Raw genomic sequence first — 27581 nt, forward strand, 5'->3', positions numbered from 1 at the left:
CATGAAGTAACAGGTAAGCATTAATTAGGGGTCTGATATGAAAGCATCCAGGTGTGTGAACTATACTATAGACAGAATGAACTAAACTATTTCATCAGAATAGCTGCTGTAAGAAGGATGCTCTATATTTATTATCCATTTGTGGCACTTTTCCAGCATTTCCAGCATCTTCTTTTGTAAAGAAAGGCCTCTATGGTGTCTTATTTACTGTATTACCTCCTAAAGATATCGGGATGAACCATAAACAGCACAGACACGTTCTCACACACTTCCATTGACCCTGCTTAGCACTTCCCAGAACAGATTTTTGTGTGTTTAGACGCTAATGATTATAAACTTGTCATCGACAATGATTGACCATCTGTGTGTGTGTGTGTGTCACCGTGGACTCTGATTTACATCAGTACTCCCCTGCTTGCACACACTGTGCACTCCATTATCCCCTAGCAGAGTGTGTGTGTCAGCACTTCAGGTGGCACATTAAGGTGATGTGTTTAATCATTAGTTCAGCCACTGGTCTGCCCTCTTCACATGCAGATGTAACAGTGTGCCTCGAGATGTTTTGGTAGCAGACCAGTCAGCTCGCAGGCGAGGGCCATGTGTGTGTGTTTGACGGCGTGAGTGCGTTGGATGGGAAGTGAGCATTTAAAGGAAAGGGTTTGCAGATTCTTAGGGTGTGTATCATCTTCTTCTCGAGTTTATGGTGTTTGCAAAGTTCCAGCGTCAGATGAGAATCTAATCGCAGAGGCGGACAGGTGTGTGTGGCCGCAGGGAACCTTTCGACAGTGCCGCGAACGCTCAGGATGTCTAACTCCACCATCAACTTCTACGCCCTGTCGCAGTCTTTCAGTTTCTCAGACATCATTGTCATTGCAACCTACTTTCTTCTCAACCTCGCTGTTGGCATCTGGGTAAGAATCGAGAGGGGTGAATGAATTTGTGCCGTTCTACTAATTCAGCTCATTTTGGATGTTTGTGCAAACCAGTTTGTGTGTCAGTCCTCATGCAGGGTGAGCAGAAACACACTGAGTGGATATTTCTTGGCTGGGAGGGACATGGCCTGGTGGCCGGTGAGTCCATCTGATATTAACTGTGGAAATAAAGGGTGATCTAACAGTGAAGGCTCTGTGACCCTGCAATAAGTTGATTTTAGTTTTCACAGATGGTAAAAGTGATAGATGTAGGCTACACTGACTTTAGGAGATACACAACTTTCTGGGTAAATTTGTTCTGTGAATCAAGCATCAGTAAACAATTGTATGGTTCTTACAGGCGCTTAAAAGGGTGGATTTTTTGTGTGGGTGTGTGGGGGTGGGGGGGATAGAAAAATGTAGAAATCAATTCTCCTTGTTTTACTAAAATTCAGCCACCCCTTACAGCTGAAACTGTAAGGCCAAGCTGGGTTCTGAACTTAAGAGAGACTTGGTAGACTTATGCTTAACGGAAACTGTTTCTCATTAAGTAAATAACAATGTGATGATAAACACTGACGTTAATGAGGCTACATGAGAAATGAAAGAAGACAAATGCTGCAGTTGGAGGTTTTAAAAAAGAAAAGTTTTGAACACTCTGAGAAGATTTTCCATCATTATGAGCAAAAGCATCAAGTCCACAAACTCTGCATGTAGGTCAGGTGTTTGCAGCAGAGTAGTTCTGCAGTATTTCAGTAAAACCTCCAGACCTTTTCTTCTGTCTTGCACAGATTGGATCGTCTCTCTTTGCCAGTTCAGAGGGCTCGGGTCTGTTCATCGGTCTGGCGGGGACGGGAGCTGCCGGAGGCATCGCTGTCACCGGCTTTGAATGGAATGTGAGAAACACAAAACCGCAGTCAGAGAAACATGCGTGCTCATCAAAACAATATGAGATGGTGTTCTGTATCTGTTAATGGTGATTAAATGCATTGTGGCATGGAATGAAACAGAACAAGCCTGCTAATCCTTCGACAACTTGTCTCTTTTGTGGTGTGCTGACTAGACAAAAGGAGGGGGGGCATATGACATTTGCAGCTAAATAAAAATAACATCACTTGCAATTACCTGCTTTACAACAGAAAGTTTACCTAATATGAACATGGCTTCTAGACCACAAAAGTTTGTCATTTCAGTGTCTTCCTTTCTTCAGCTGTAACAGGCAGCTTACAGCAGGGGGCAGCAGCAGCATAGCTGTCCTATGTGGACGCAGAGCATGCATCTTAAATAAAGAGACATGTGAGCTGACTCTGGCGGATTTCTCATTAAACCCCTCTGTTTTCTATCTGACCCCTTCTCCCCAGGCCACCTATGGGTTGCTGGCTCTAGCCTGGGTATTTGTGCCTGTCTACATCTCCTCAGGGGTTGGTTGGCACACACAAACACACACATGCACACACACTCACACAGGTACCCATCTGCTTGTTCAGGCTGGTTCTGCAGGTACATTTTGGTGCCAGGAGGCTTTTCCCCAACAAGGATTCCCCCGCCTTGTAAATTTCCCAGCAGGGTGTTACTGCACAGCACTCACACACACACATCTTAGTACTCATTTTATTGTTTGTTGGAACATATATTTAAAAAAATAAAGTCATAAATACAGTTGTGAACATACTAAACTTCTTCATAGTCGGTATCTTGAATCCATCCAGAGTTTTCTTAAGGAAATAGGTCACTGGACATAACTCACATTTTTTCCTCCCCTTTGGGCCACATCCAGCCACATCAGGGGTGTCAAACATAAGGTACAGGGACCAGAACTGGTCGGGAAAAATGGCCCACTGGACAGCTTTGGAAAATGTTATGGCGTGCATAGATTTTGACCTGTGAGCTGTGTTCTCATAAGTTTTACAGCTTTTCCTACTGATCCCACAACCTTCCACAGAAATGTCTGTTTCTGCAGTAGTTAAAAAAAGACAGTATATGCATTTTTATAATTACAGTCTGGCCAATGAACTACCAGCACCTTTTCTGTAATTTGCACATTTATCACATAGTTTCACTGGTCAGACCCACTGCAGATCAAAGTGAGCTGTGTATGGTCAGTGGTATAAATAGACTTTGACCTTATTGATTTACCCGTCCTTTTTTTGTACAAGTCATTCAGGTCCCCCCCCCCCCGCACGTCTTGTGATGCAATTTCACAGAAAAGGGAAGCTCGCAGCTGAGAACAAACATTAGTAGTGTTTACTTCCTGTCACATGCACAAATGTTTTCTCCCAGACAGCTCACACTTTCTTCTACAGACTGATATTGCATTATCACTGAAAAATAATCAAAATGTCTCTTTAAGTATGCCTCCTCCATGTAGCTGTGGCACGTTGAAGATGTTGAACTGTCTTGTGTCCAGATTGTGACCATGCCAGAGTATCTGGGACGTCGCTTTGGAGGAGAGAGGATCAGAACCTACCTGGCTGTCCTCTCGCTGATGTTGTCCGTCTTCACAAAGATTTCAGTACGACTATGTGGCACAAACACACCTACATACAACCCCATCTGATTGCACAAGTGTCTCAGATGTGAGATCATTTGTTTGCCAACGTCGCTGACTGACATGTTTCTCTCACCAGACTGACCTGTACTCTGGAGCCTTGTTTGTTCAGGTGTGTCTCGGATGGAACCAGTACCTGTCTACCGTCCTCATGCTGGTGGTCACTGCGCTCTACACCATTGCAGGTAGATGTGAAAGTGCATTACATTTCACATTTTTTGCTCTTTTAAAAAATTTCAACAATTCTGATGAATGTTAATTCTAATATTTTATTATGCAAACAGAAACAGAGACAAACATGTTGCATATTTTGGAACGTAAGACTCGGTACTTGTTTGTTTCTTTGCTCAAATAAAAAGCCATCTCTGTTTTTCAGGTGGTCTAGCTGCTGTCATTTACACAGACACCCTCCAGACGTTTATCATGCTCGTTGGTGCAATTATCCTAACAGTTACTGGTATGTGCTGTTTCATAAACACAAAATATTGCAGGGCCAATTTGCAGAATCAATATCAATCAATAATCGTTCAACAGCAGCAATAAATGTGCATCCACAGCTTTCAATGAGATTGGTGGCTACAGCCAGCTGGCCGAGCGGTACAGCAGAGCGATACCCAGTAAAATTATTCCCAACAGTACCTGCCACCTGCCACGGCAGGACGCCATGCACCTGTTCAGAGACGCCGTCACCGGAGACCTTCCTTGGCCCGGGATGACTCTGGGGCTCACCATACTGGCCACATGGTACTGGTGTACCGACCAGGTAAGTCTGGAAGGACGAAATTCAAATACTCGAGGTGTGAGGATTGATCTATATACTGGTATTGGTATCAGATTGATACTTTATTTGTATCTTCTGAGTACAGAATTGTTGTTTTCGTTCAAACACACATGAAAAATGTCCGAGCCTTTTTGTGTTGACTGACATTATTCAGGCAGGTGTTTTTGTTCCTCATAGATCCCTTGTGAGTTCCACAAAGAAGCATTTGTGAAATGCCATTGTCGTGTTTGCTGAGGAATTTTACATTCTTTTTGTTGTTTTTTTAGTCTTGGGGGGGCTGTCAAAGACTTGTCATGAAGTCACTTCATGCTGGTTCCCAGTTGTGCTCAAAGATCTGTATTCTAAAGCACATTTCTTTTACAAACCTCAGTGTGTTTGGCTCTATTTATCCTTTCTAGCACGCTGACTAATCTCAAGATTGAGGCACTGAAAAGCATGTCTATACTAGGATGCTGCTGTCATGCTTCACTGTTCCTGCACTTCACCATAAGAAAAGCATTAGACAGGCGCTGAGCAGTGGAGACTGCAAGTTTTGTTTCAACGCACTGCCATGACCTCCACGTTTTCATTGAGTAACTAAACATCCTTTACACACATTGCAAAGGATGTTTCTGATGACAGTTTGTCTGCCATAGCACAGGGTCTGAACTTATAATACTAAGTAGTTTTTTTTTAATGAAATCTGAGAACGTGTTTATCTGCTTTAACTATGGGTTATGGAGGACTTTGAAGCTGGACTATGTTTGGAGAGCCGCTCCAAGAAGCTGAATTCCATTCTGGTCGATATTAATTTGATCTCTTTATGAGCCACAACAGTCCCAGTTTCTTATGCAGCACTTTGGAAAAAAGTTAAGCAAACTAGACTCTGTTCCGCTAGTGTCACTGCATCCTCAAACCTCTGCAAAAAGAATAAAGGCTGGGCTCTGCCGTGTTGCCCAGATGCTGATTGCCTCAACTCCAGACTACAAAAATCCCTTCAGAAAGCAAGAAGCTACAATTATATTTTTCTGCAAACCAGGAAGCAAAATCAAACATACCTAAAAATACCTCAGAGTGTTCATTCACAGTCATTTACCGTGGAATATTTCCTGATCAGCTGTCTGGGTTGTCATGCGCTGTATGCTTGAGATAATATCTTTCATTTTTAGTAATGATATGCTTCCTTCAAATATTAAGATGTTTGTACAATACAGTGGCATTTTTAAATGAACTAATGCTTTGTGTGAGCTGGTTGAAACAAAACAATGGGACAAATTTAACTGTCTTTTTATTTACAACATTACAACTACTGGTCCCATGTTTTTCACACATGTTCATACATCTGCAAAGGTAATTAGGGAAGTCTGCCAGTGATTTCAAAGCAACACCCTCTCACCATCAGCAACCAGTCCCCATGATATCAACACTAGAGCCTAGAGCCTGCATGTCACAGATACATTGCACGGCGCGTAACATGGGTTGGCTGAAGAGAATCACAGCTGACCAAACACAGTACCATATCTTAAACCCCCCCCCCCCCCAGATCACTCATAAATCAGTTGCTAGAGTGGATGCTATCTTGTTTTGTATGTTGTAAACACAAACACCTGATATGTTATTATCAGCGTTTATTTCCGCACAAACACGTCAGCAAACTTTCTTTTTGGTCAGGCACTCATTTGAAACCACCCAGAGATATCTGAGTAAAGCAGATCTTGTAAGCTTTGCGTCGCAGTTTCCAAACAAAAATAAGATAAAAAAAAAAAACAACACATCCCCGACCAGCCCACAGATCTACGTGACAGGCTTATTATTCTGAGGTGCTTTCTTCTGCGGTGCTCCTCCTCGTGCTCTTAAGTGTTTAAAAGTGTTAATTTTTGAGAAAGAAACTCCAAGTAATCCCGTCTGGTTGGCTGGTGGCTGTGGTGACGTGTGGGCTGCTTTCTTGTAGCCGGGACTGTGTCGTCTCGGTGACCGCCCGGAGCGGGTCTCTACGTGCAGCTGGGCCGAGTCAGGCTGGAGCATTTGGCCCTGCCAGTAGCGGTAACCTCCTATCACTGGGCCAGCTGCTCGGGTGGGCCGATGATAACTTCCTGGTTTGGCGACAACTACTGTTGGTCCTCTCGCTCTTGCAACACGACCCGGAGATCTAGAGGTCTGAAACAACTAAGCAGAAAGAGCACAGAGAGGGGATTAAAACTCTAAATCCTCCATTATTCTCTAAGGAGTACCTCAGGGGTCAATTCAGGGGCCACTGCTATTCATTATCCATGTTTTTCTCTACTGTTAACAGGAAATGTTACTATTTATTATATTCATTTATATCTTATTACACCATATGTTACCTGATTATGTCTTTTGGAAATATTTTTAAGCGCCTTTCTGTGTGTGTAGGTTATCGTACAAAGGTCCCTATCTGCTAAGAACATGAGTCATGTGAAAGGAGCCTCCATCTTTGCCGCCTATCTAAAGATGTTGCCCTTTATCTTCATCGTCCTCCCTGGCATGATCAGTCGAGCTCTCTACCCCGGTGAGTGTACACGAGCGTGGGTGCTCAGTCGCTCATGCGCACAGACACGCAAATACCTTTTAAATTGAAGGGGGAAAATATGTCATGTAAGCATGTACCGCAAGCAGGTAGGGACTTGCTTTTGGTATGAGGCACACCTATTTTGACATGGGTTACATAAATGTGTGCTTTTCCAGTAAGTGCTGCATACTTTTGGACAGCAATCACAATTTGTGGGAATTTCAGCAGTGGTTTTGTCAGTGATTACTCATTACGCATTAAAAACGTTTAAAAGATTAAGCATTGTGTCATCTAGGGCAGAAACTTCCCTAATGGATTAAGCTGTTTTGTTTTTTGTTTTTTTAATTAAATGATTACGCAACTCATCAATATAGCCTGACACTGACATCTTTGTAAAAGAAGATATTGAATATACATTATGCAGTAAAACAGTGTGTTCTTGTTTTTAAAAAGCTTAAAAATGTCACTTAAACTCTTGGCAACACTTTATAGAAACACAAATACATTTACTTACTGTTAAAAAATGAAAAGATAATAATTCATGTTTATTGTAAAGTGGTAAATTGTGTTTATAAGGCTTCATTTTAAGTGGTAATAAATATTGAGAAGTGAAGCTATAAACATTAAATGGATATCTGTCACAAAGCAGTTTGTATTGCTTGCTTTAAACCGTGCCTAAACAGGCGTGCGGGTTGGCAACAGTGTAAATCACAAGACCGGAGAGGAGAGAAGTGCACGTCCTGTTTCACTCACGGCTTAGTTTTGTTTTCATTGGCTGTTTGGTTTTCTTTTGGCACTAAGATCTACTTAAAAAAGGAGATTTAAAAAAATAAAAGTTTGAGTCAAAATACACTCCTCTCTGAAAGACTACACCACAGGGTAACTGAGGTTTTAAACTGTGACTTTGAAAGGTTCTTCCTGAGCTTTCATATGTGACGAATGTGAAGTGAGTCCAGCAACAACACCTTGTGTGTACATCTAACAAAATGTGACTTGACGGTATGAGAATGAGTAATGAACCTTCTGTTACAAACTCACTAAAGCTTTATACTACTTGGTAATCATGAACAAATAGAACTTTTTTATATACTGATGCATGATTCGGGTGAAAGAGAGGGTCAAAAGGTCAGCGACTCGATCCCTGACTCCTCATGCCTGCATGCATTCTTGGGCAAGATAGTGAACCCCAAATGACCTCTAATGCATCCTTCTGTGTGTGTGTGTATGCATTGATAAAGTGCTGTATGAATGTGTGTGTGTGAGATTTCCCATTTTTTGATTATTTTAGCACCACTTGAGCAGTAATACCGAGTGCTCACCTGTCCTATGTGCCTGTGTGGGGAGAGGTGCTCCTGTCTGCGCAGCTGCTGTGATTGGCGGATGAGAGCAGCACTGTCCTCTGATTGGAGGGGCTCTCGCAAGTCCAGCATGCTCTGTGAGAAGCGGGCCATCATGTTGAAACCGTCTCCTTGGCGTTGTCCTCGGCCGGACCCTGTTGTCACTCCATTGGTTAGCTGGTTATTGGGCTCTGGCTGCGCGCAATCGTAAAACTCCTCATCCGATGCTGTGGAGTTACTCGAGGGTTCGTCATTGACCGCTCGGTCACAGTTGACCTTGGTGCTGTCTTGGCTGCCATTATCGTTGCTCCCAGAGTCCTGGTCATTGTCCTTTGACGTTAAGCGGCCACGTATCAGGGTCACCTCTTTCTGGGATCTCTTTTTCTTAAATGAGCCTTCTAGACTCTCCAGCTGGTCCATTTTTATCAGAGTGACCTGCGCTTCACCGGGTTTCTCTGAGGAGGCAGGTTCTATGAGCAGCTGCAGGGTGCGGCGTTTAGGAACAGGAGGTGCTACAGGTTGTGTCTGTGGAGGTTCTGCAGCATTTTCTGTTGGCTGTGAATCAGCAGTAACACTAGATGGTGAAGTGGACGTCTGTGCAGCTGGTGTGTGTGCATCCTGTGCTGGGGGGGTGTTGGGCTGTTTAGGGGAATCAGTTTGGTCTGTGTTGGGAGCTGCGGGGGATGGGAGCTGTTTGTTAGTTGGACTCACAGGAGTCGAAGGCTTCAGGCTTGTATTTGCAGAGGGGGTGTCAGCTGATCCTGCAGCTTTTGCAGGATGTGAAGCAGGCTGCTCAGTCTGTGCTGGCTGTGAAAGTGGTGAGCTGAAGCGTATAGCCTGACTAACCTCAAACCTCTCAGACCTCTGCAAGTGAACCTGATTGGCCCGCTTATCATCCCTGATGTTGATGAAGCCAATCACGTCACTTGGTGGGTCTGGCTCAGGCCAGGTGGGCAGGTACGGAATCAGGTATGCTTTCTCCAGATTGGCTAATCCTGGATGTATGGGTGGCTCTTCAATAACGTCCTTCAGCCGTGCTTTCATCATCTTTAGCCCAGTGGGATTCTGGGAGTTTGGGTTCTTGTTGCTGGAGTTCTGGTCAGATGAAGTGGGACTTATGTGGGTCCCCGTGGTGACAAGAGCGTATTTGGGGTTGATGAGCTTCCTGGCAACAGAAGCTGGCACAGGTGCAGGAGCCGCCTGAGGGAGAGGGTCAGGTACTGGCTCGTCTGTCATAGGAACCTTGTTGAGTGACACGCCTCTGGACGTGAGGTAAAGCTCCCGAAACTGGAGGTCAAAGGTCTCCACTGCCTGTCCTGTGATCACAGTGATGAGGTTACGGTCCAAACGAGACGAGGACCAGGTAAAACTGGAAAAACACAGAAATGGAGAGAAGTCTCAGAAGGGACTTCAATGTTTTCTTTGCACATTTTTTTCCTACCAGTTCTATTCCGGTCCTGTTTATCACATCTAAACTCCTTCTTCCAAGTCACAGCTCCCACTGACAAAACAGAAATCTGAGATTCTAATAGTTTAATCATTATAACAAGCTTTTGTACTCTGATGTAATGCACCACATTTTGGTCTTTGATCACATTGCATAAGTACTCCTCCTCAAATTCCTTCTAACAGATCCAGTCTCACATTTCACCGACATTTCAGTAAATAAGCAACTATAAATGACAGTAAACGGTAAGGATAACACACCTAAAAAGCAAAACAAGCAGAGCAATGGACTTTAATATACTTCCCTTACACTCCGTCAACATCTTTAGCCTGACACTGAGTCTGCATTTACTCTGTAATTTCAGCAGGGGAGGGGAATCAATTTTCCCCAACTGATCATTAGAGACCAACAAATCAGTCTGAATCAAACTATTTTAAGCCAACACTGATCCGCTTGTTTCTCAAAACACAATTCACTAGCCATGACTCACAATGCATAACAACAAGCTGACAATAAAAAAAAAACATTCGATTCATGTCACACTTCCGGAGGAATCAGGCACCTGGATCGAGTGGATTCAGAGGTCAGGACCCTGACAGGTGAGAAACCACGATAACCATCAATAATGAGAAAAGCTGGGGTACAGTGGCTTTAAGCAGTTGTCCAGTTTGTGTTATGTTAGCAAACACAGAACGGCAATCACTCTCCGTGTAGCTCTGTTTAGCTCTTCACCACAGATGGTGGTCAAGACTCCAGCATGTTCACCAGTTAGTTACTAGCTCCGTGTGTCTTGTATGGAATGCATGTGTATGACTGATTTATTAAGGCCATTTCCTGCAAGCAGCTGCATGCTACAGCAGGAAGGACTGGGTAAGACTAAACCAGACCAGTAAACCTGCAGGTCAGAAAACCAAAACAGCGAGCTGAAAGGCCCTAAAGCCCTCCACAGCGCTATACAAATACAGGCCATTTACCATTTACCACAGAGGTCCACAGGAAATGCATGGATGCCTGTTTATTTTTGAGTGGAAAAAGTCATGCAATTAACGGCTAATTTAAAATATGTAATTGTGCAGATTTAGAGACACAAATGAACGCTGCTCACCTGTAGGAGCCAGAGATGGCTCTGTCTCCATCTACCAGAAGAAACTTCTGGCTCAGAGATCCACGCACCTTCTGCGCCGATCGCGTAAAGAACTCCACGCCTCCGCAACAGCGTACGCGCAGGTTCTGCACATGCACACATACATAAAGGGTTAGTGCTTGGTAACCAAAGCCTCTAGAGGGTTTAGTGCTGATGGATGGAAGGGTTTCAGTGAACAAAGGGCAAAATAAAGGAAACAAGAGAATGGAGAGGCAGAAAAGAATGAGTTTCCTTGTTACTCAAGAGCCAGTGCTCAGCTTTAATACCTCCATAGTCTCCCACTGGGTGCCTCTACAGGTTAGAGCATGGACTTTCTATCTACGTACGTGCATGCCTGTTTGACACACCCTGTGGTGTTTGTGTTCGGCTCTGTGATAAGGGTGTGGTTGACAGGCTGAGCGTTACCTCGTAAGTAAACGCTGTGTGTGAAATCTCACAGGGGACATTAACAACGGGAGTGATGGCGCTCACAATATCGGAAGAGATGTCAGATAAAAAAAGAGACTGGCAATGCGGTAAATGCCGTGAGGAAGAAATAAGGAGAAGTGAAAGAAAAACATGTTACAGAAAGTAAAAAGTCTGTGTGGTTTTATTGCCTGCAGCATAGACAGGAATTTAACTGGCGTTGTTCTGGCCTCCAGTCCAAAGAAATCCCCCGTGAAACTCTTAAGTATTTTCTGTTACTGCCTAGACCAGTTCAACTCAACTTAAGAGAGCCAGAGAATAACAAAGAAAACCAAGCTATTGCAAACTAGCTGCAGCATGCACCTCACAAATACCCGCAGGCACAAACCTGGCAACCTACATCAATCATGGGCCGCCCAAAAATTTTCCTTTGTATAGTGACAATATAATTTCAAAAAGGTGTCTTTAATAACAGATGTTTTTTCCAATCCTCCCCCTCCCCATTACTGTATACTTATTGGGCGTACCCTTCTTTATAACTAGCCCAGCAAAACAACATCCATCCGTGCATGCATGTGACTGGCAATACAAACCTTTAGGTGTCCACGGTGCATATCAGCTCTGCCACACATTGAAAGAAAGCAGGGCACCGCAGCCATGTCGATGATTATGTACACAGGAATCTTGCGTTTGTAGGCCGCATCCATCAGGTCTCGAAAGATATCCACATCTGTAAACACATCCATCACCACAGCTATCACCTAAAAAAAACAGCACACATACACATAGAGGAAAACCACAAATGTTAGTGTTAGTGCTTCCTGGTCTCTGAGGGTGGGTTCTATTTCAGCTGCTTTTATCAGCGATATTCAATCCCCAAAGGAACACAAGAAATTTGAGCATAATATTCCTGTAGTTTAGAGCCTGTTAGGAACAGAGACTATTTTTTGGCAGAGAGGTGATAAAATGTGAAGTGGGTGGACACTATGTGCTGCGCAACGCTGCAACAGTAGAGACAGGCGGCTCTCTTTATGTGATCCAGCTTAAAGATTACGTTTAAAACAGCAGCATTAGGTAGACTTTGGAAAATGATGATAAGTCTTGAAATTTTTCATGCTTTTTTGTATTACATTTATTGTGAAAATACATGTGCATTGAAAACCAGCCTTCACTTTGGCACTAAGTCTGATTCATTTAAGCCTCAATGTTTCTTTTGTCGCTCAGGTGCAAAGCTGGACTACTGCATGAACATGTACCAGCATTTATGGATATGAGAGAAAGACTGCTGGCATGTGACAAACTCTTTTCTGTTCTCGTGTCAAGACAGGACTTGTTTTATTTAAACAATATTAATAACAACATAAAACGATCATGCAAACAGCAACAGCCAACAAATAAATACATTGCTAGAACAGTTATTGTCATTAACAATTAATCTGCTGATTATGATCTGTTGTCATTTCAGTCACTTGATTTTGTGAAAAAGTGTGAAAAGTGTTTTTCAGATGAGTCACAACAGTAATTTCCTGTCAGACCAGTAACTGATTAGTTGCCTAATCATTTTAACGCCAAGCAAAATCATATTTATTAAGTGCACAAAGTGATTTTTCTTCTTTGCTTTAATGTGATGGTGAAGCATTGTTTTGAAACTTGCGGGTTTATTGCAGTGAACTTCTTTATACATTCACTGACTGGAGAAATATTGAAAACAATTATTGACTGTGGTGCATTCACTGACAGCACAGAAAATGCACTCCAGTTTTTGATGAGTTGTTAATGCGGTTTCCTGTTGCTCTGTTGACTCAGTGCTGTGGTGCGTTTCAGGTCTCTCTATTATGCTGCTCGTCATGAATTTGTACTCAGCTAAGATGTGTTTTGTCCCCCACATTTTGGCTACATGAATGGAGGAGTCAAATAAAAACACCTTGCGATAAAATCCAAGCATCAAATCGCGAATATTAACATAATTCAACAAAAAGAGGTGAAAAGACAATAAGCTAACTGGTTAATTCTCGTCAGTGTGAAGCGTTTCTGTTTTGGTGGAGAACCTCTAAACTCCATCTTCTTCTCTGCCTACCTTCTGGGCTGACGCAATGCTCTTCCGCACCACTTCCTTGATGTGCGTGTGCCCCTCGGTTGGAGGCTGTGTGTGCACGGTCACGCGCGTGACCCCTCGGTATGAGATGGCCTCGGGCCAGCCTAGGTCCAGCTCTGCCACCGAGCCCTCAGACCGGTCTGGCCAGTACTCGAGAGACACCTCACCGTCTCCGGTCTCTTCCCAGGGCCCCGGAGTTGTGTTTCCTGGGCCTGGCGTCCCGGGTTTCTGGAGATGCTCGTACCCGGGCCTGTATGCTTCCGCCGTGTGTACAATCCGCTCCAACTCCGGTTCCGAGAGGAACTCCCGGACGCCATGCTTGCTGATGTATTCCGTGAACGCGTCGCGGCCCTCGACGACGAGTGCCTCGAGGGCCAGCCGTTGGTCCTCGCTGTAGAAAAACTCTGGTTTGCTCTCGCTCACGCGCCAGTTGACGTGGTGATCGTCTAGACACTGGACCTGAGATAGCGCCATGACCCCAGTAAACCCGCCGGTCAGTAAATAGTTAAACACTGAAACCACTCTGACCCAATTTCCACTCGTCCGTCCGGGGGTTCAAACATGGAAGAAGTGCGATCTGTCATTACGGTACATTCCGGGTCCGCGTGACCGGGGACAAACCAGACCAGTGGCAGATATTTTCATCTGAGGCAAATAAACCGCTATCAGTTCCTCAACCCGGGCAGGCTCCAGCTCAGCCCTGCTCTCGGGTTACAGCTATCTCTCTCTCTCAGGTGTGGTTGGAACAAAGCCCCCCTCCTCCACGCCCAGCGCCACGCCTTACACCTGACAGGAGCCGGAAAACTGCGGAAAGCTGCGGCCCGGCTCGGCTGCTCCTCCAGCCTCGGGGCCCGGCAGACACGGAGTGAGACGAACAGCTGTCTGGGTGGATGAGTGTGTGTCTGCCAGTGAGTCAGTCTAAAGCGGAACACACTCACTCGACACAAAGAAAGAAGTCACTAGTCCTTCGTTAAAAATTTTAAACTGTGTGTGACTCAGTCTGACTGAGGCGCTGACGACTCACTTTTCCACTTTTTTTTTTTTTTTTTTTTTTTTTTTGTTGTGTCGGAGCGCGAGCCTGAAGCCAGAGGTGTACAGATGTTCAAAGAAAGGAAACTTCCCGGAAAGAACACAAAGCAGTCTTCGCTAACGTGGCGGTACCGAGCCTCTTTACTTTAAAGTGTCGCTGCAGTCACACGAAGCTCGTCCAGGTCCAGCAGACTGTGTGCGGCGAGTGTCTGACCCTGGAATCCGGCAACGGAAGCTCGGTGTCCGGGGGCAGAGAGGCGGAGTGTCCGGTAGTTGGTTAGGAAAGAGAGGCATTAAACTCCACCCTCCTGCCAGCACACAGGGGGAAATCTTGTTCTTCACCCCAAGTTAGAACCCTTACGAAAGCTCACCCATGAGGCTATAACAAGTTATACAATATGTGATGTTATTATTTGTTCATATATATATATATATATATATATATATATATATATATATATATATATATATATATATATATATATATATATATACCTGTACCTGTACCTGGAAAGAGTCATTCCAGGAAAACTCAATCAATGCCGTCCACCTGACCCAGAATCAGTTGTTTGTTAGTTTTGTTTTTAACAATAACAAATTGTCCATATTTAATAAAGCCATGCCAGGTGTAACCTTCTGTTTAACTTTATAAGCGGCTCATAAATACAGGAGCTAGACACACGAAACTTTCACGGCTAAAAACTACGTTTAAATTCTGTTTTAAAAAAAACTATTTTACATTGACCTCAAATGCCACAGTCTGAAGCCATGATCTAATTTTTCTATAAACAGGTTTGAGCGTGAACATCATGGGACGCAATTTCAATAGAGAAACTCCACCAGTTTAACATTAGTGACATAAGTTGACAGAAACCTTATTTGTGCATGGATGTTGTATCTTTTTTCTGATAGTTCACTGGAGAAAATTTTTAAAAAGTCTAGGGTCATATCAACACATGGAACAGAGTATTGGTTTTATTTACAGTTTGACCCCAGCCACATCTTCTACTCATGATTTCTCCTAAATAACTTTGTCTTTTATTAAGTTAAATTGGTTTATGGCTATGAAATGAAGAAACAACATTCACATGCTCCATGTACAGGAGCTTGGACACATTACACTGATCAAACAGCTTTAGACCCAGATTTTGACCATGCCCTTGTGGAGAGGGTCTCAGGATCAGTGCATGCCCTGAGTATGAGACAGCTGGATGGGCAATGCATCAACCACAAGGGTCACAGCAATTAGATGTGTCCGCTCTAAACTTCGGTAAGGTGAGTAAAGGGACATGCCATCTTATGTCACAAAGAAATTTGTCATCAGCTAAACAGGTAACGAAGCAGCAAATTGCAACGCAAACCAGTGGTGTTCAGGGTGGTTAAAGAGGTAGAGCAGTGGATACTAGCTGGCTACTCCAGTGTGACAGTGAATGAGGGTTGTAGGTAGTTGGAACAGACACATTTGAATGCTTTCACATGGAACGACCCTGAATCTGCCCTTTAGTACCTTTCGTGGGACTTAAAGGGAACAAACTTGAATTCTGGATGAGAGGAAAGGTCAACTTCACCTTCCACTCCTGCATGCAAACAACTTTTGACTGCGCCTCCATGTTTCAGACTCTGTAGGCTGTGTGGATCCAGAGGAGTGTGTGCGAGTGTGTGGAGCTGAGGTTGGATGCTCCAACATCGCTTTCCCCAAACTGGTCATTGAACTCATGCCAAGCGGTGAGAATATGTTTTTTTTTTTCCAAGCAGCCACACAACACTTTTCAGGTGTTTTCACGTGCATCTGAGTGTCTGCGTATGCATTTTTGAAGGCCTTCGGGGACTTATGATAGCTGTGATGATGGCCGCTCTGATGTCTTCGCTGACGTCCATCTTCAACAGCAGCTCCACGCTCTTTACCATGGACATCTGGAAGAAGCACCGGCCACGAGCCTCTGAGAGGGAGCTGCTGCTGGTTGGCAGGTGTGGCACTCACGTGTGAATGAGCTGGATGATTCATAAAGAAAAGAGACGCGCTGACACAGTTTGCCTTTGCCCCAGGATTGTGACCGTGATTTTGGTGGTGGTGAGCGTGGTCTGGATCCCCATCCTCCAGTCAGCCAACAGCGGGCAGCTGTACGTTTACATCCAGTCGGTGACGAGCTGCCTCGCTCCACCCGTCACTGCTGTTTTCACTCTGGCCATCTTCTGGAAGAGGACCAATGAGCAGGTAGCACACTGACAATCAATATAATAAAGTTACAGCTGCAACTTGAAATTACTATTTTTTCTTTCATTCGTGATTTTTCTGTGACATGATCAAAGGAGCTTGCAAAGACTGTGACATGATAAAAATAGCAAAAATCACAGAGGTTCAATTACATCATGATGTAGTTAAAAAAAAAAAAGCTATTTTATTCCAAACACACTTACAACACAGAAGGAAAACACATCTGTAAGTTGTTGTTACACACTGAAAGAAGCTTAGCCCTCCACCCTGGATACCTGCCCTCAGAACATTCTGGACTTTTGAGGTTTTCCCCTGTTTGCTCTGTTTGTCCTTTCACTTACACCATAACGGCTGCATAGTTTTATTAGCCTCAAATGGGATCAAGCTGTGTACAGCTCACACACACACACACACACATGCGCACAGAGTGCTTGGTGTGGTGTCCCTTGTGTGTGAGCTCAAAGCTGTGTGTATCAGTAATTCACTTCATAAAGTGTATTGTTTATTGCTTCCTCCATAGGAGCCGGAGTTCTCACTTTAAACAATAAAAGTCATTGCTGATCTATGATAACAGACTGTGAGCGACAGAGGCCTGCTGTGACTGTCACAATTAAAACCTGCAGAATGAAGTGCAGAGGAAATGAGAAGGAAAGCGTCGATCGCCAGCGAGTAAAGACCAGTCCCCTGGATATTTACGATCCCTGTTTTAATAGAGCACGTCCTGGGTGTGTCTGCTCTCGCTGCTGGCACGTTGTCCACAGACTGAAAGAAAGAAAGAGCACTTTCTCAGGTTTTTCTGAATGAACAGGATTTCCCTTCCCTCTTACTGTGAATACTACTTCCCCTCCAGCTGCACAGAATCTACTTTAGAGTTTTTATTATTTTGTGTTTGCAGTGAAATCGCCTGGGGTTACAACATGAGCTGGCAATCACCAAGCAAACACACATTTGGTGATTTGCAGGTCAAAGGACATCTCTGTTACATAAAAGAAAATCTTATCCACGTCGGCTCACTTCGCTTCACACTACAGTGATAATAAATACTGTTGGCCATCAGTGCTACCCCTCAAACTAATAGCAGGTGCACCAATTTGAAAATCCTAGGTGAAAATCCTTCTTGAAATATCCCATACGTCATGAACTCGTGTGTCCACACCACCCGCCTGCCCACCCAACACTCCCAGCAGGGTGATGACCATTCCAGATTGGCCTTTTTTTAGCCAAAGGGTAAAAATGTGGCAGAAAAAGTTTGTTAAATGACCTCAGTCTCTGAAACATTTAATCCCAAAAGTGAGCCTATTAATAAACTGTAGAGATAAAAGTACTTGGCCACCTGAAGGAGCTGCTCAGACATGGAAACCCATGCCATGAAGCTCACGGCGCACAGTTTTTGTACTCAGGTTAATGTCGGAGAAGGTTTGGTGCAGTTATTGAGCCAGCAGAGAGTTGGAGATTTTTTACACACTATGTTACTGCGGTTACTAAATGCTTCCACTTTGCCATAATACCACTTAAGATTGTGGAATATCTAGGAATTTCACAAACTCATGAGTTGCAGTGTTGGCAACTATTACAGCACCATACATGAATCATTAGACCAAACCAGTGTTTGTCAAGGCAGACTGCATGGCAAGGTGCTTGGTTTTATACATCTGAGGCAATGGGACTCAAAACACCTGAATTCAAGGATTAAGTGTCCCAATACTTTTGTCCATATAATGTCTCACATGGTGTCTCTGTTTCTTTTATATGTTACCATTTCACTTTAGACCTATTAAAAAGTTGTTATGAAAGATGAACTGCATGGTTACACAAAAGCTGTGAGCTTTGTATGTTTGGATAAACACAATAAAAATATAAATGATATTGAATCACGGGGTCAAAGGACACACATTACAGCACGGGATGAGTCACACGCAAACAATCGAAAGTGTTTGCACAGGAACACAATCTGTGTCGTGTTCAAAGCTGGGCAGTGAATTAAGCTCATAAAAATGTCAGCTAACTTTGTAATTACTAACATAATATCTGGATCCTAGTTAGTATCTGTGCATGTTACATTATAGGAACTGTACATGTGAGGTATGTCTAAAAAATAAGAACAGGTGGAATGAAAATAAAGGAAAAATAAGATCAGATATGTACTCTGTGTGTGGCTACAAGGCGGTTATTTTCAAACTGCACAGATCACATTCTTCACTGAAGGCTGAAGGAGTCGGAGAGTGATCTGTGCCTCTCTGCGTGTTTGTGTGTATTAACAGTAAGTGAGAAGTGAGTGATGTGACGGTGACAAATTATATCTCTGGGAAAGTGATGACATTAGCTGAACGCACCCATGTGTGGTTCAAAGTTGCCTCAGGAATGAGACACATGCTTCCTGTCCAATTAAATTCTGCTACTCGGTTCAGAAAGGCATGTAATCCAATCTAGGTGTATTTGTGTGATTTTTAGGGCGCCTTCTGGGGTCTGATGGTGGGTTTGGTGGTCGGCGTGTGCAGGATGGTGCTGGAGTTTGCCTTCCCTCCTTCCAGATGTGGCGTTGAGGATTCAGCACCTGCGGTGCTACGTGGTGTCCACTACCTCCACTTCGCCATTCTGCTCTGTGGGCTCACGGCAATTGTGGTTGCCGTTGTATCGCTGCTTACACCACCGCCCACTCACGAACAGGTGTGCACACATGGATACAATAAATAACACGACTATGAGGGAAGTAAGCTTATGCAAGTATGGTGTGTGTCTGGTGAGGAAAACACTCTGTCACTACAGAGAATTAGACAGACTCGCACTCATCTATAACATAGAGTCTGCACTGGGGTTGCTTTAGGAAGGGCGTCCGCTGTTATATTCAGCCAAAACAAACAGGCAGAGCATGCTGTGATGATCTCTCGTGAAAAGGGGGGAACTGAAAGCAGCTTTTATCTCTAGCATCAGATAATCACGCTTATCTGCATCGTCCCTTGTTTTGATAGCACGTTATACGCACTATAAATGCACATGCAATAAAGATCTTATACATTTTTGCAAAAAATAGCAAGTGGGGGTAACTTTTGAAATGTTAAAGTCAGGGTGTTGTCAGGGTCACCTCATGTCAAAATGGCAGTAGAGTTTTACCTGTTTGATAGTAAATAAATGAAACTTTCTTGGTTTTGCTTCTTCGATTTTTCCCAGGTGTGTAACCTGACTTGGTGGACAATAACTGAAGAGCCAAAAAGAGACATTCCTCTGCAAAAAGTGTCCTCCATCAGCCACCGTAGCTCCCAGGGTAAGTTTGTCAGCAGTCACGGGGAATAAAAACCAGCTATCATGTGAAAAACAGTCATTCTCTCACACACACACACTGCTCTTGTTTTTGAGTAACTTACTGTGTCCGCTCTGTGTGTGTGTGTGTGTTGCAGACTCTGAACCAACACGGCGGGTGACGACATGTGGTCAGAGGGCAGGATTGTGTATCTCAGCAGTACGGCGATCAGAGGAGACTCCAGCTCCCAGAGTCCCCAGCATTCGAGAGAGCGTGTTGTGGTCGAGGTTCTGCTGTTTCAACGCTCTCCTGCTGGTCAGCATTAACATTTTTCTCTATGCATACTTTGCCTGAGGTGAGGTCAGATTTAACATCTGGCCTCAGCTGAACTGTAGTCCCTCCAACACGAGCTGGAACGTGATCCCTCTAGATCCAAGAATGTGAAGAAGCAAACAGGTTTTTGCTCAGATTTCACTCGAATCATTAAGACATCGACTCACAGTGTAAAGCCGGTAGATGCCGGTGGACAGCACAGCACACATATCTATTAAAACAGTTAAATTTAGATAATAATCATTATAACAATAATGGGCAAATGCCATGGAAATAAAATGTTGAAGTGTGTGGATTACAACAAACCAACATAAATAAAAGGGCATCAAACATCACCTTTAATTTAAAGCTTCACAATATGCAGTGAGAGCACATCAGTGTGGTTCAGGCTCTGCGTGTGACATAATATTGTTGCCTAGAAACGAGATGCTCAGTGTTGATTATTTAGTTATGTTTAGAGCTTTGTGTGAATGTTTGCACTAAATGTTCTTTTGATTTATCCTTTTATTTACATGATTTATGAATTTTAATCAGAATTTCTCACACATGACCTAAAGTTGTTATATTGAAGTCTTTACCAATGGAAGCGATGGAACAGTGAGTGTAGCTCCAAATGCATCCCAATGAGAAATAATGAGAAATGTCATGTTCATTTTATCAGTAGTAATATTTCCATGTGGTCCTGTAATCTTTTTTTCCAGGTGATATCAAAACTAAACTGAATGATGTGTGCATAAAAAGATTAAAAAAAACGGATGTTTGTGTGCAGACTCTTTATTCAGCTTCTGTGTAGTTTATGTACAATGAGCACTGGTGTGGTGGTGGTGGTGGTGGGGGGGGGGGGGGTACAAGCAAAGATAAGATGGCTATACAAAGCAAACATGGAGTTAAATTTCACTTTCATTTCATATTTTCAGTATAAGCCGATCAGAATGACTCAGATTAAACGGCACAGGTTCCTCCTATGGTCTAAACAATTCGGCTTATGATGAAATTATCTGTAAGTTGTTATTAGTTTTACTGATAAGTCTGTAAAATTACCCCACAAATATGAAGCACAGCCAAGCTTTGCTATGTAAATAACTTCCAGAGTTATTTAGGAAATAAGGATAATGGTGTCAGACACAGAAAGCGGCAAATCCTCAGATCTGTGAAGAGGAAACCAGAAGCATTGCTTGCTATTTGTCTTTATTACTTAAAATGGCATACATTATTTTTTTAAAAAACAACAAAAACCTGAAAAGTGCTACACTGATTTTGCACTGAAGTCCTCCAACCTGCCTACAAAAGGCCGTTGGTTCATTTCTTTATAACTAAATAGACGTGAATCCACTTACACTCTGGTATTAGGTAGAGTTTAACAGTCAAAGGGTAATCCGGAGCGTAAGGGTGTGTTTTTGTTGTGATTTTGTGTAAGTGTGTGTGTGACATCTCTTCCTATCCAACTGTACTCAACCACAGACTGTATATAAAGGATTGAAACAGCCTTGGAGTGTGAAAAATGAAGCCGCCGGTGAGGTGAATTAAACCTGAATTCTTTCTAATGGTCAGCAGCATTGCCGGGCAGCAGGCCTGTATGAGAAAATGACTGCAGTGCTCGTGGATGTATGACCTCAGGATCTGAACTGGTTCATGGTCTCAGTTGCCGTTTTCAGTTCTTGCTGACTACAGCGTGGTGTTCATTTGATAAATGATGGTCCCGTTTGTAGTAAAATAGGCGATATGATTTAGGGCGGGCAAACCTTGAGATTGACAAGTCGCTATCATAGAGACAGGACCTATCATTTAAAGGTCATAGTGAAAAGATGACAGGAAATAGGTCTTTAATCAGTAATGAAATCTGCTCAGTCAGTGTCATTTGACTAATCGTTTCAGCGATTGATCACTGGATAAGTAAGGTGAGTCACTGCAGGCTGACTGATAAGTGTCAGCAATGCAGCCCCGATCCTGATATGGCGTCAGTGGTACAGCGGCTGCACGTATTCCGGTGGAAAGACCCCCACCCGGCCTCGGCAGCGACCCCTCCAGCTCAAGGAGCTCGAGCAGTCCAGCAGGTCGATGATGTCACCGCGCAGGAAGTGGAGGTGGGCGGTGTGAGGGGGGGTGTAGTCACAGAGGGCGTGAGCCAGCCGAGGCTTCTGCACAAAGACGGAGCCAAAACGGGGAAGTCAGACAGACAAGTGCGTGTTTAACAGAAGCACGAGTCGTTTATGAGAAACAGAGACGCGTCGAGGTGGTGTGTCATACCTCCACAACTGGTTTCAGCAGACGCGATGATGTATTTCCCTCCGGGTGAGAGGGGTTAGAGTAGAGACGGCCCGAGGGGATGGACTCCTGAGAGGTGCTTTTGTAAGGGTTAGGATAGGGGTTACGCGCCAAGTGCGACAACAGCTGAGGGGATGAGGGAGGATCTTTGAGGCAGACCACCTTCTCCACAGCAATGCTGTGAGTTCTGTAGAAATCCACCAACTGGTTGAGGGAACAGAACGACTCCTCCCAGATGCAGTACTGACCGCCACCCTCCAGGACGCGGAAATGCTCCACCCTGTCGCCATAGCTGCAAGATAAGAGTGGTGAACAAGGAGAACGAGAGAGCTGATGAGAAGGAAGACAAGCATGTGCATCCTCATTCTTTGGTCGGGAACTCCCTCAATCACACCACCAACTAAAATCACATTCCATCATTTTCAAATGTCTTTGTGTGAGCAGACACATTAACCTGCACAGAGGGCACAGAAGCAACCGTGAAAGATGAGGCCATGAAATGACTAGGCAAGCTGTTATTAACACTATTTCACTATTTCATCAGGAAGATTCAAACATAGACCCCATAATTTAGTCAAAAACAATTATTTTTCAAATGTTATTATTTGTATTTATTTTATAACGTGTCCCATCACAGTCACTGGGGTACTTTTATCTAGACTTAAAAGACGCACAACACTCGGATCTATTGGCTGCTGACTGCCCAATAAGAGTTCTGATGGACGTCATGCACTGGGTTAAACTTCAACTGTGATTCAAACAGCACAGCAATGCAACCATGGCAATTTTCAAACCCAGGAAACCCTCAATTAAAAACATGGCTCAGCATAATTCCTACCATATATAAACATATGACCTTTACACTTATAAATCTCCACATAAATGACAATAAAGATGATGATTAATGTTCCTGATACTGTTTCATAATGTTGTTGTTCATTAACTTGAATTTCTTTCTTTCTTCCCGCTTTCTCTTTCTCTCGAACTCTGTTTAAGAAAACTGGCGTACACACATGCAGCACCTCTTGTCACACACTACACGTCATAGTCATTCACCTTTCCCAGTATCTACCTATCCTGATATCTTAACCAACCTCTCCCTCTCTTTCTATTTTTCTTTGGTCTGTGCTGTTTGGCTGTTTTTTTCCTATTATGTCCTGTTCTATTCTTAGTTTAGTATTAAAAACAGAAATGTTAAAGGAAAAGATGGATTAATCAATCAACAAAGACTTGTGTAAAATGTTTTTTTAGCTGCTTATTTTTGCAGCTGGCCATTAATATATAATGAAAAGAAATATAATACATATTTCAACCCTCCTTCTCTATCTTGTTGGGAAACACACTGTGTTTGCTCAGGTCGACTTCACGGATTACAAAGAAGGGTAAGTACTTTATTTAGGGAATACATTTCCATCTCCACTATGAAACCTTATTACATTTGAACTGTAGCTTTGACCAACACACTCTCACTTCACATAATCTCTTTTGTTGTGTTATCTGTTTTGTGGGGAGTAACTGCCTTTGTGATGTTTTAGATGTGTAATCATTGACAGACTGAGATATTTTTTCAGTTTCAACCAAGCACCTTATACTACGTATACTACTGCATTTCTGTTGTGTGTAACTTATTAAATGTCAGACACCCCCCAAACACACACACACACAACCCCGTTCAGCTATCTTAGTGAGGTGCTTCATTGACATAATGCTTAACCCTGACCCTTACCCTAAACCTAACCATAACCTAATTGTAACCCTGACACTAAAACCACATTTTGAGCCTCAAAAATGCCTTTAAATGCCTTCACATTTGTGAGGACCGGGTTGTGTGTCCTCACAAGTGACTGTTGGTTCTCACAAGTATAGTAGAATGCAGCTTTCAGTCCAAACAAAGATAGCTAGACAGGAACACACACACACACACACATGCAGATAACTAAGTCTTAATTAGGCTGAGACTATGCAATGGAAAACAATGGATTTACTGTTGTGATGATCTTACACAGGCATAACTGATAAATTTAGGGACCTTTCAGCAAAATGTTTTGCTAAATGAAAAAAAAGGTCATCTATTATTTTTAGTTTTATGAGATGTTCCTGGAACTGTTTAGCCAACAACAACAAATAGTTTCTAATGTTTTTGCTATGAGGAGTTTTTCAGTGACAAGAGCAAGAGGCCCATTTTGACATGATGTTGCAGGACAGGCACAGGTGTGATTTATATAATATTGATTATGGCACTTTTGTACATGGATAGTACAGTACCAAGATCCTGGTACAAAACACGATGGGACCGTCCATTCTCTTCCGCTTAGCCAATTCAGGGTCGCAGTCGTGGCTGGAGCCTATCCCAGCGTTCGAGGGGCGAGAGGAAGGGTACGGCCTGGACAGGTTGCTAACACATATTGAGACAGGCAACCATTGACACATACAGTTGATTTAGAATCACCGATTAACCCGACGACTGTGGGAGGAAGCCACACCTGCAGAGAACCCACTCAGACACTGAGCATGCAAAATCCACACAGAAGGCCCTGGACTAGAGTTAAACCCAGGACCTGCTTGCTGTGAGGAAATGGTGCTAACCACCACACCGCTGTCCCACTCCCAAATATTATTATCATATTTATGAATAGTGTTTATGAGAAACGTGCCCAAGCTGAAATGTTTTTGAACATGTGTCTCTGCAGTGCAGATAACAGATTTCCCTGTTAACAGCTCCATCTGCTGGGAATCCGAACTCTCACTCAGCGCGTGTTGCAGAATGATAACAAGACTACAGACAGTTCTGTAAGGGTCAGAGGTCAGGGGCGTCAAACATAGGGCTCCACGGCAAAAGTTTTGGAAAATGTGGACATTTCAAAGTTAATAAATTCTGAACGTTCAACTGTATTTTTTATTTGTTTTAGCTTCTTTACTGTCAAAGACACAACCAATGGGCTGTTATCCACCAGACAGAGAAGTAACAGATAAACCATTAACTGCAAGAAAACTTCCTTTTTTTATTGTTAGTATTCAGTTTAAGAACAGGAAAAATCCCTTCATAATCCCTGTTTACAAAATAAGTTTCTTTTTACAAATGAATAATGCTACACTCAATTCACAGATGATTTCTGTCACAGCAAATAAACGAAGTCCTTCGTTTCTTTATTTCCTTTACAGTCTGAGCCCAATGACCCTGCTGACAGTTTTTTTTAAATTTACTACATCAGTATTTCTTTGTAATGATAAAAAGCAGAAGTATTGTAGAAGTATTGTTTCTGAAGACATCTCTGGCAATCAAACTGTAGTTTACCTTCTTTACATTGAAAATCTTTTAAATGAGTTACTGTGCGTTAGCTTTACCGCTCCAACCCACTTAAGATGAAACTGAGCCGTATGTGGCCCATGATGTAAAACTCCTGGTTTGTCCTGGAATATATTGTAATGTGTTTTCCATGATAATAAAAACAAGACTGGGCACAGACTACACAGCCATTCCTCCTGAATCTTTATCGCCCTCTGCTGATCGACTTTAGCATCGCATTGTTTTGTTTCTGTACACCTCTCATCTCTCGTAAACCTCGCAGGTAGACAGATGTTACGCCTTAAAATGTTAACATGAGCACATTGTGTACGTGCCCGTCTGTGTCATGTGTCCATTACATAATGTACCTGTGTTTAATTAAAGACTGTCTGTTGTTACGCAATGGCCCGATTATTGAACACATTCAATTTACCCTTAGTGATTAAATGTGTCCCACGTCACTTTGGTGACCCAGATTGCACCGCCCCCTCCTCCTCCTCTCTGTGCTCTGTCTGTGCTGCTGTGATATTTTTAGTTCAACCGGTTCTCATAAAGCAATTTAAATAGTCTGGCTCTCCTATGTGCCGACCCTGACACACGCTCAGAGACACGTGGATGCTTTAATGTGCTCATTTAGTCAGTGGGATGGAAAACAAGCATCCAACAGCACACTTAATACCGCAGGGACACGCTGCAGGGATGTGTGCGTGGGGGAGTGTGTGTGTTTCACGCGGCATGTGTGGTTTGAGTTCAGCCCCAGCTTTGAACAGTCGTTGATCATAAAGATGGAGTTTGGTATAACAGATGGATGAATGGGTTATTTTAGCAGGACAGCAGAGTGAGCCCATATATAATGAACATGGAAACAGACCATGCTTGAGTCAGATTTAAGCACATTCTTTCATCCCGACTGAAGCTGACGTTCTTGTTTTTGTGGTTGTGTGTGTTTGTGGTGCATTCACTGACCTAACAGAGAGGGAAAACTCTCCCGGAGCTGATTCACTCTCCCTCACCAGGAACACTCCAGTGTCCTGCCAACGCAGACGCTGTTCAGCCTCAAGTCTTGACACCGGTCCTGCAAACCACCTACCAGAGCACACAACAGCACACACTTCTCACACACTTCTCTTGGCATTTAAAAGACAATTAAAGCAGTATTCAAATCAGTTATGTAAGTCAGTGTTTCCCCTATTTTAGGTCACAAAAGGAATAAAGCACAAATGATGACATCCTAAATTGTTGCTTTTTTATCTTTAGGCCTCTAAAACTCCTTAAAATGATACAATCCAATCACAGGAAAACAGTCTGACTACACACTGAAGCCTGATAAGGGTTACTCATGCAGCACAAGTGGACAAAATATTTCTTTTTACAGGTGTGGAAGGAGGGAAATGTAGTTCCCGGGCACGTAGCCACGCTTCCCCTGGATCTCTGCTGTGACCCAGCAAGAATCCTCCTCCATTTCTGTCACCTATAACACACATGCACACGCACAATTACTCTGCATTGACATACAAAACAAAACATTTCTCAACGCATTAAAAGACCCACTTACCTTGATGATATCACCTTTCTGAAAACTGATCTCGTCTGCTTCTGACGCTGCGAAAGAGAAAAGAGCCACAGCCTCCATCCCAGACAGAAAGAGTGCAGCGGAGGAGCCTCGACAACAGTTTCACTTCATGAATGGAGAGATACTACAGCCGAGTAGAAGACAGCACTGGGTGATGACATAATCACTGTGTGTGTGTATGCGTAGTGGCTGATATTCTGCTCTTAAGTTAATGAGCAGAGTTTTTCTGCGTCCCTTTCTACATGTGACAGAGTTAGAGCGCAAACACGTGGAGATGGCGACCGCCTCTTTCCATTCCCAGCTTCTCTGCCTACACACTTTAAACTCTGGGGCTTTATTAAAGCACGTCCACCAGGAAAACAAGCGACAGTGGGAGGCTCACACTGTAAAGCAATGGAAAAGGACCTGAAGTAGACTGCAATGCTAAAAGATCAGGACAGGAGGTAACAAAGTGGCTCCAGCTGA

At 43.4% G+C, this 27581-nt stretch overlaps 3 protein-coding genes across 3 annotated transcripts; 1 reads left to right on the forward strand and 2 right to left on the reverse strand.

The window, feature by feature from the left end:
• Positions 1-514: 514 nt before the first annotated feature.
• Positions 515-20013, forward strand: slc5a10 (solute carrier family 5 member 10). The gene is made up of 15 exons (XM_085162932.1): positions 515-911; positions 999-1070; positions 1703-1807; positions 2273-2332; positions 3319-3423; positions 3539-3644; positions 3836-3916; positions 4017-4222; positions 6614-6749; positions 15824-15931; positions 16024-16174; positions 16253-16421; positions 18873-19088; positions 19590-19683; positions 19817-20013. The coding sequence occupies exons 1-15, from the start codon at positions 804-806 to the stop codon at positions 20011-20013; spliced, it is 1914 nt and encodes a 637-aa protein (XP_085019058.1). The 5' UTR covers positions 515-803.
• Positions 5491-14468, reverse strand: sack1gb (scaffolding CK1 anchoring protein Gb). Its single transcript, XM_085162928.1, has 5 exons — positions 13160-14468; positions 11676-11843; positions 10639-10763; positions 8069-9455; positions 5491-6385 (listed from the first exon to the last, which is right to left on the reverse strand). Exons 1-5 carry the CDS (start codon positions 13649-13651, stop codon positions 6014-6016), a joined length of 2544 nt encoding a protein of 847 aa, XP_085019054.1. The 5' UTR covers positions 13652-14468; the 3' UTR covers positions 5491-6013.
• LOC146517228 (GRB2-related adapter protein-like) lies at positions 19799-27400 on the reverse strand. Its single transcript, XM_085162930.1, has 5 exons — positions 27099-27400; positions 26917-27014; positions 26510-26629; positions 22240-22549; positions 19799-22130 (listed from the first exon to the last, which is right to left on the reverse strand). The coding sequence occupies exons 1-5, from the start codon at positions 27174-27176 to the stop codon at positions 21951-21953; spliced, it is 786 nt and encodes a 261-aa protein (XP_085019056.1). The 5' UTR covers positions 27177-27400; the 3' UTR covers positions 19799-21950.
• Between the last annotated feature and the right edge of the window lie 181 nt (positions 27401-27581).

The sequence above is a fragment of the Neolamprologus multifasciatus genome, chromosome 6 (genome assembly GCF_963576455.1).
Source record: "Neolamprologus multifasciatus chromosome 6, fNeoMul1.2, whole genome shotgun sequence".
Taxonomy (NCBI): domain Eukaryota; kingdom Metazoa; phylum Chordata; class Actinopteri; order Cichliformes; family Cichlidae; genus Neolamprologus; species Neolamprologus multifasciatus.

Coding starts and splice junctions, on each gene's coding strand:
- slc5a10 (XM_085162932.1), top strand. CDS start 804: ATGTCTAACTCCACCATCAACTTCTACGCCCTGTCGCAGTCTTTCAGT. Junction 1,071..1,702: donor GGGACATGGCCTGGTGGCCG/GTGAGTCCATCT, acceptor TGTCTTGCACAG/ATTGGATCGTCTCTCTTTGC. Junction 6,750..15,823: donor CAGTCGAGCTCTCTACCCCG/GTGAGTGTACAC, acceptor TCCATGTTTCAG/ACTCTGTAGGCTGTGTGGAT.
- sack1gb (XM_085162928.1), bottom strand. CDS start 13,651: ATGGCGCTATCTCAGGTCCAGTGTCTAGACGATCACCACGTCAACTGG. Junction 9,456..10,638: donor GCCATCTCTGGCTCCTACAG/GTGAGCAGCGTT, acceptor GTGTTTTTCCAG/TTTTACCTGGTCCTCGTCTC. Junction 6,386..8,068: donor CACACAGGCACATAGGACAG/GTGAGCACTCGG, acceptor CTTTCTGCTTAG/TTGTTTCAGACCTCTAGATC.
- LOC146517228 (XM_085162930.1), bottom strand. CDS start 27,176: ATGGAGGCTGTGGCTCTTTTCTCTTTCGCAGCGTCAGAAGCAGACGAG. Junction 26,630..26,916: donor ATTTCCCTCCTTCCACACCT/GTAAAAAGAAAT, acceptor GTGCTCTGGTAG/GTGGTTTGCAGGACCGGTGT. Junction 22,131..22,239: donor TGCTGAAACCAGTTGTGGAG/GTATGACACACC, acceptor GTCTTTGTGCAG/AAGCCTCGGCTGGCTCACGC.